Here is an 8,460-nt window from a genome sequence, read left to right on the forward strand (position 1 = left end):
GGGGGGTGGGGGGGGTTTGAGATTAAAAAGGAAAGGGGGAATTTTGGCCGTTGATCAAAATGATCAACGGCCTGGATTGAATATGAGCCGGGCGGGTTTTTTATTTGGGTCAGGGGTCGGGTAATTTAGGGATTGGGCTGGTCCGATTTGGGTACTAAAGTTGGGCCAATTTGAGGTTAAAATTGAAAGGTAAAAAAAAAAGCTGTAATTGAAATAGAAATAGGCTATATGTTAAATAGCCAATTTTCCCCTTTTATTTTATAAAAATAGCAGTAATGATTTTAAAAGTAAATTTAAAAGACTGATCCAACAAATACTATATAATTATTAATCTAAAAATACTGGAACTAATTTAACAATTATAAAATGCTATTAATCTTAAAGTAGGCTATAATTGCAGTTATACGCAATTGAGTCTTTTAAATACCAAATAAATTTGTAAAAATATGAAAAAATCACCTTAATTATATTTTGGTGCAAATATGAGAATAAAAAATAAATTATTCACCAAAATGATAATCATGGGAATAATTATTGGATTTTGTACTGATAAAATAGACAATAAATTGGTTTTAAAATCTTTAAAAATTAGGAAAAAATACCAAAACTCTTGGGCATGCTTAAATATGCATGTACATGCTATTTTGAAAGTATTTTGTATATAAAATACATAGGGAAAAATTGGGTATCAACAGTAGGAGGTCGGTGTCCTTTGACCTGGAGAAAGATTCGGATTATCCACCGCTGCTCAAGAGGGGGCTCGGATTATACACCGTTGCTCACCCTCCTTCCTTGGTCCAGCGTATTACACCCCCTTTGGATTCCGGGGAGTGTGGTGATGGGCTCAACTCGGCCGTTGCCTTCTGGGTCGAGGCGACATCTTGAGAAGTGGCTTCGGGGGAAATATGCAGGCGAAGTCTGCGCTAGTCGAATTTTTCGCCCAGCCACTTCTTGCCTTCCTATGGTATTCCTTCGTCATTTTGCTCTTCTCCTGGCTTCCTTTTGAAGATGCCATTTCGGGAAAGTATGGATGAGATCCTGGCGGGGGCCGGACTTGGAAGATATTGCCTTTGAGGTCATATGATCGAAAGGATGACTTTGGAAGCGCTACATGTAGGGTGTTCGCTTTTGGACTTGTATGCTGCCTGTATTCTTTCCCTTTGTAAAAGAAGCTTTTGTAATCATGTAAGATGCAATTGTATATAAGGGTTTATACGAATATAAATATGTTTTTACTGGTTCTCTGCTTTCAGTCCCTACCCTTTTCCGATATATTCCTATGTTTGTTGTAAGCCTTGGTTTGTTGTCGACCGCTGATGAAGCATTTTCTCGAACCCCGTGTTGGTCGGTATGGCTTTCATCGAACCCAATCATCGGGCTTCTAACCGAGCTTAAGCCGACCCGACATATTCAGGCCGTTGACTCCCTCAGATAGCGTAGAGATAGTTGATGGCATCTTGGGTTCCTCGAGAGAGGCACTGAGAGGTAATCATATGCGGGGGGGGGGGGGGGGGGTAGCCTTTCTGGACCATAGATAATTCTCCGGAATGTGCTTGAATTTACTTTGGAGATTCGCCCATGCGGGTGCACTACTTTGATTTTGTTCGGAGCTTTGATAAATGTGAAACAGCCTTGCTTTTTTGCCACTTGACACGGGTTCTTATTGGTTCCTCTGTTGGTCGGCCCGAGAGACCGGTGCCATGAGGGTCTCCCGAATTATGCTGAATTTCGAGGCCTCTGGGGGTAATGCCCAAAATGTAGGTCATCTTTGGGTACCCCGGAGTTTTTATTAATCTGGGTGTGGATGATCCTCCCAGGTCGCCGAGATATATTTATGCTTTCTACTTGGCGTTTCTTTGCTCTTGCATCCTTCGGGGCTTTCGATGACGATACCCCGGATGGAGGTCATTCTCGGGTGCACTAGGGAGCCCTGTTGATGTGGGTAACTCCTTCAGAGAGCGTAAGGTTGGCCCTCGACGTCTACTCCTACGGAGTGGAAGTCGCGAACTCGGGCATATGTCTCGATGTCCGGCGTTGGCCGCTGACGTTATTCCCCGACACCTTCTTTACTTGTTTTCAGGGTGACAAGGAGATGTCCTGCAGGGGCGTATCTCGTGTTTTCCTTCTTGTACACGAAGCTCCATTTTGTGGACTTGCGATGGCCTTAGATCCGGGCTGGTTCTTTTAGGACCTGAGCCTTGGGTAATCTCGAGCCTGATCTTCGAGGTTCACCTCAACTTGTCCTGCGAGAATACCCCGGTTCAGATGAATGCCCCGGGGTAATTGATGCGGAAGCTATATCAAGCCGACCCAGGGCTGATCGAGAGATGGTGACTTTGTATGGGGGAAGTTGTTGCCATTCATTCCGAGTTGATTCGAGCCCTCGATCGCGAAGAGAGGGTCGAAGGACGTGTTTGCTGTTTGAACCTGGAGGGAGGCATTTCAAGGAAGCTGGAGCGAGGGCCTTGTCTTTTCAGAGGAGTTGGCCTGAGCCAAGGTGGATGAAGACGATGTTTGTCCACTCCTTGTGGACGCTGCAGGGGGCGTTCTTTTTGACGAAGAATAGAGGTTCCGTTGTTTCGTAACTTTGTTTCTGGCGCGCTTGGCGTGCCTGTAGGTGGAGAATGTTTTTGCATGTAATATAAGAAATTTTTAAGGTTTTTGCTCCTCTTGTACCTTTTCCCTGTCGCTGCTCTCGATCGCACAGATCGGTTTTGGAGGTAGTCTCCGAGTTGCATCATGGCTCGAGCTTGGGTAGGTTCTCCGGCTCCTATCTGCCTTTATGGGCGGAAGGCGGTGATCCTCCGTGCTTCTAGGCCGGAGCGATTTCATGGGTGCATGTTCCAGGGATTTGCCTTTTCTGTCAATGGCGTATTGATAGCGCCGCTTGGGTCGTCTCTTCAGGCGTATCCGCTGTTTAATTATTCTCGGGTTCCGCCTTCGGGTGTCTCGAGACACATCAGGCGAAGTGGGCAAGCTAAAATAACCTTCGACCAGATGGCCCAACGATCAAAGGGTAGCTATTTCGTGGCTTTTTTGCCGAGGAGTATCCCGATCAGGTCGGTGCGGGGGGCTCCTTTTCTCGGAGGAATTGGCCCAAGCCAGGAGGACAATCGGGGAGCTTGGTTTTCGTTTGCTGAGGCCATAGAAGGCGTGTTTTGACAAGCTGTTTTCCTTTCGGTGCGGGGCATAGATTTGACCGTTCTATAGTCGCGAGGTCCCTGCAGAGGGAGAGGGCGCCTGCGTGCTTGTGTATATATATATATATATATATATATATATATATATATATATATATATATATNAAAATTTCATCTCCAACTTATTCAACTCTTTTGTGGTTACACCACCTACTCTTGCATAGTATGCATTGTTATAGAATCTGAAAATTATGCAGAGCACCATAAAGATTCAAGCAAATTCCTAGAAATGAAATGTTATTTCTCACTCTTGAGGGGGTCTGTTGCTAAAAAAAATATATCACAAACCATTGAGCTTCAAGCAGTCAGCAGATAATGAACAGCATACATGCAAGCGTATAGTAATTCCTGTGAGTCTACTACGTGTTAGTAATCCTAATGGAAAGCTGCTGCATAGGGTGGGAACGAGGTTCAAGCTTCAGGTTGGACTCTTAACACTCAACTGTCCAATTGATTAATAATCAACACGACAATAAATCTCAAAGCATGTATATCTATTAGTCCCTCCGTTTCATTTTATGTGAACAAGTTTGACTGGACACGGAGTTAGAAAAGAAAAGCTTTTGAAACTTATGGTCTACATTTGATAATAGTTATGTGGCTATAAAATCATACTATCAAGAAGTTTAACTTAAATTGTTGTCAAAATATAAAAATGTGTTTTTCGTTTTGGAACAAATTAATAAGGAAATAATCTTACATAAAATGGACCAGATGGAGTAAACATTTGGGTAAAATAATTTGGTAATATAGACCATGTCTGAGATAGACTTACGCATCATCAATGAATTTTGCTGCCACCATCACACTTGTGATTAGTAGTCGGTGAACATTGAGGGAAGTTAAATGAGCACTAGTGTGTTCAATGAATCGCTCCATGTAAATGTGTGCAACCACAAAGCATGAAGGGCTGCAACATGAATACTTAAAAATGCGATCCAAGTATTGTTCGATGCCGAGCGACGGGGTCCTTGATCCATGAAATAATGTAATCACATCTTTTCTTTGAGTACTTTCTAATAAGCTTTCGGTTTTTTGAACAGACCTCTCAAGAAGTGTTGAAAGAAGCGATAGAACTCTGGGTTTTCCTGATTTTTGCTTGCCAGACACCTTCAGCCCCAATGCTAAGTATTTTTCTGAGCGTATGACCTCAGATTCAGGTGCCAAAGTTCCCATGTCCTGCAGATCATAGATTAATTGCATCAATACACTTGAACATTGAAGAAGAAGAAAGCATACTCCAGAAGGAACACTACAAAAAAAATATATCAAGCGATTGAAAACTCGTAGGAGAAGGTGGTTGTGTCACTGTAAAAAATTCATTTGATCAGCCTCGGCAGCCAAGCAAGGAGTTAAAGTAGGGACTGTATTCTGACTCTTAAACCTGAAGGAGTGATCATGGTTAAGAAGCTTCTTTTTTATCAGGAAAAAAAACAAGAAGCTTCTATCCACCAAAAAGGCTAATGCATTTCAGACCTATATTTATTAGGGAAAAAGGAATATCAATCATTAGAAGGTTTCGGTTTTTTCTTCTTTTTTCTTACATATAAAAGGTGGTGTTCTGGCCAACTTGTGCTCACCTCGACTATTTCACCTAGTACCTGCTACTTTCCACTAGCTCAAGCCACCAAATCATTAGAAGGTTTTAGTCTTTGTCTCTTCATCTAGTATAAGAATGTTCATGGTTTCAATTGGAGTTTACTTGATTAAAATCACAAGAAAGACTAAAACTTATTCTTCGGCCGTAAGCATGATGGTGAACTTGAATTATAAATAACCTCATTCCTCTAAGGCTTTGTGCAATGATGTAAACATTTTTTAATATGGGCTGATTTCTTCATACAACAATGTTTATTATCCTTCATGTGTAATCCTAAATATATAAGCAAATAGTGGAGGTCATAATTTAATAAAGATGGGGGATTAGCTGACTCTTCAAACAAGGAAATATCGTTCATAGAAAGTAAGCCAATTTACCATGTCAAGACACGCTCAATTACGGAAAGTCAAGCTTTTCCAGCTCAAACACTACATAGTTTTACAAATGGAACTTGTTAAAATTAAGTGGTTTTTTCTACTGTTAGCTCGTCATAGAATATATTCGAAGAGTTACAAATGCTTATTCAACTAGTACAGTCTTAGTTTGTAATAGGAAGCAAAAACCATAAACAACTGACCAGAAACATGGCTTTATCTGTTAAACAAAAAAGTAGAAATGCGCTGGATTTAAAACTAAAAGAAGTCAAAAGATGAACTGATGAGTCATATGATCAAGAAATTATTACCAGTTACCAAATGAATAGTATCATACAGCATAAGACAAGCTCTAAAAACGACATTTGATTATCAATTTTGAGAAGGTATAGTATTTTCATATTCAAACGACTGTTTTAGCTTACAGGCAAATGCACTAATTTCTTGAGAGCTCAACTACGCTTTGGGATCTGAAATGAGTGTTATTGTACAATGGGATTAAAAAAACACATGGGATACCTAATCCATATTTACCATTCCATCAATCCATCATTGAAACTGAAGTGTAAGAACAATACATTGGTCTAATTTTACCCCCATAAACAGTGGAATGAACCATAAATGTGTGATCCAGAACCTGTCTCTCATTGTTTAGTACTAGTCAAACCGAATAACTGGTTTACAAATTCATCAATTAGAAGCTTCCATTCTGCGAGCAGCTTATAACAGACTTCAATACAAGACATTACATTCAGTCTGTAAAGTGTATATTAAGCTTAATTCACAGATCTAAACACATTGAGTCAGGATCTAGTAAAAGTAGAAACAAAAGAGTCTCAATTGAAAAATCAATCTATATAAACCAACATTAGCAATATGATTTTCTTCCCAATAGGGTAATGCATCAAAACACAATATTGACAACTTCAAAATTCAAATAACCCAAGAATTATAAAGCATAAGCATAGATCTTTATAATGAATAAGCACAGGAAAGAAGTAGCAAGAAATTGCGCAGAAAAGAAATCAAATCAAAAACCCAAGAAAGATAGGGGAAAAAGAGAGAGAAGAGACTTAGAGAGTAGTTGTTGAGAGATGTGGTAAATTTTCAGGTGGCATTTGAAGCTTCTACATGACTCTACTAATGAGCAGCTAACAATTATCAGGCGGGTAGTAGTTCCAGTCTCTCTCTCTCTCTCTACAATACTACTCACTATCTTTCTCTTTCTTTAGGTCTGTACCATCTACCCAACCAAAAAAGAAGAAGAAGATGTGCTTCTTTATTGAGAAGTAGTAATGGGGTTTCTTCTTCTCTCTTTATTGTAGTTTATCTTTCTAGTTTCTACACCACCAAGTCCCAGTTGGCTTGTCTTTTTAGGTAGCTTCACAATACATTATAATAAGTACTTAGCTAGCGTTTGGCCATAAAATTTTAAAAAATCTGATTCTTCGAAGATGAAAATATGTTTGGATATACGTTTTTAAAACATATTTTTCAACTTTATTTTGGAAAACTATGTATATAATTTTCAAGTTTTGGGATTTTGGCCCAAGCTGATTTTAGGATTTGGGATTTGAGCAAAATTTATGGCCAAACATGAATTTTGGCGCTAAGGAATTCTCGGAGGTGTCCCTTGTTGAGCAGTCGGACTACCTCTTCTCGTAGTTGATGGAAATCCTCGGTCCAGTGGCCGTGTGTGTTGTGGAAATTGCACGTCAAGTTGTAATTTCTCTGTAAGGATCCGACTATATTGGTTTGGGCCATTTTGTATCTCGGAATTTGCTGATAGCGAACACGATGTCTGATACGTCGACGCTGAGATTGTATTTCAATAAGTGAGGTGCGTTGGCTGGTCCCATGTTTCAGTCAAACCGGGTCCTGTTGATGACCCCTCGAGGATCCTGTCCTCGATCCATCTTCCTATCGTTGCGGGGCAGATTGCACCTTGGGGCGTTCCTTCTGTCTTCGAGGTACGGCTGATACCGCTCTTTGCTTGGCTTCGTCTCTATTGTTAGGAACCTGCTTGGGTACACCGAGCTCGATGGGCCCCCCAGTTGGTAATCCTCTGCCCTGATCTTCAATTGATACCGGTTGTGGACGTCCGACCAGGTTACGACCGGGTATTCGATCAGATTTTGTTTCAGTTGTTTCGAAGCCATGGAGCTCCGTTCATTCAGGCCTTGGGTGAAGGCCTGCACCGCCCAATCATCGGAGACTGGTGGTAACTCCATTCGTTCCATCTGGAACTGGGACACGAACTCCTATAGCATCTCATTTTCTCTTCGCTTCATTTTGAAAACATCGGACTTCCTTGTCGCCACTTTAATGGCTCCGGCGTGTGCTTTTACAAAAGAGTCCGCTAACATGGTGAATGAGTCTACGGAGTCAGGGGCCAGGTTATGGTACCACATCACGGCCCCCTTTGAAAGCGTTTCCCCAAACTTTTTCAATAGTACGGATTCAATCTCGTCACTCTTTATGTCGTTACCTTTTACTGCGCAGGTATACGCAGTGACGTGTTCGTTGGGGTCGAATGTGCCGTTGTATTTAGGGAGTTCCGGCATTCTGAACTTCTTCGGGATAGGTTTCGGCGCCACTTCTTTGGGGAATGGCCTTTGAATGAATTTCTTTGAATCTAGACCCTTAAGGACCGGAGGGACGCCAGGGATGTGATCGACCCTAGAGTTGTAGGTTTCGACCCTTTTATCATTGGCTGCGATCATTTTCTCTCCCGATTCGATCCTTTTGGTGAGGTCCTCAAGTAATTTTATGATAGCGGGGTCATCCAGTGACTCGTTGTTGCTTGACCTTTCGAGTACCCGCTCTGCGGGGGGAGCTGTATCTAGTGCCACTGTACTAGGGGTTCTTGGGTGGCTCTGCAGCTGAGCGATTGCTAGTTGTTGTGCCTGCAACATTTCAAAGATAACGCGAAGACTAACTTCCTGTTCTTCCTGGGCCGGGGTTTTTTGCGCTCCCATTTGGTCAATGCGTCGTATGCTCCTGTCGGTGTGAGACGTTTCTTCTGCTTGCTGAGCGTCCTGCGAATCAGCGTCTACTGGGATTGGTCCGGGAACGCCATCAGGATTCCGTGGAGGTGCTCCGACGGCTGGAATGGCCACGCCGCTTTCCCCGTGGTCTTCGAGGTCGTTGTTCTCGACCCTATTTATCGAGCCGGACATTTTGACCTGCAATCAAAGAGTTCTCGGGCAAGAAAAAGTGTGAATGATATCGTGCGTTTAAGTGAAAATAATCACTATTATTTTTAGCCCCACGGTGGGCGCCAAAC

The 8,460-nt window shown here is 42.0% G+C and overlaps 1 protein-coding gene across 1 annotated transcript; it reads right to left on the bottom strand.

Moving 5' to 3' along the window:
* On the bottom strand, nt 3,310-6,540 carry LOC109227981 (cyclin-P3-1-like; the record flags this gene model as incomplete). Its single annotated transcript, XM_019393169.1, has 3 exons — nt 6,248-6,540; nt 3,976-4,379; nt 3,310-3,382 (listed from the first exon to the last, which is right to left on the bottom strand). Coding segments are annotated over exons 2-3 (474 nt in total), but the record flags the coding sequence as incomplete, so codon positions are not given.

The sequence above is a fragment of the Nicotiana attenuata genome, chromosome 6 (genome assembly GCF_001879085.1).
Source record: "Nicotiana attenuata strain UT chromosome 6, NIATTr2, whole genome shotgun sequence".
In the NCBI taxonomy this organism is placed as follows: Eukaryota; Viridiplantae; Streptophyta; class Magnoliopsida; order Solanales; family Solanaceae; genus Nicotiana; species Nicotiana attenuata.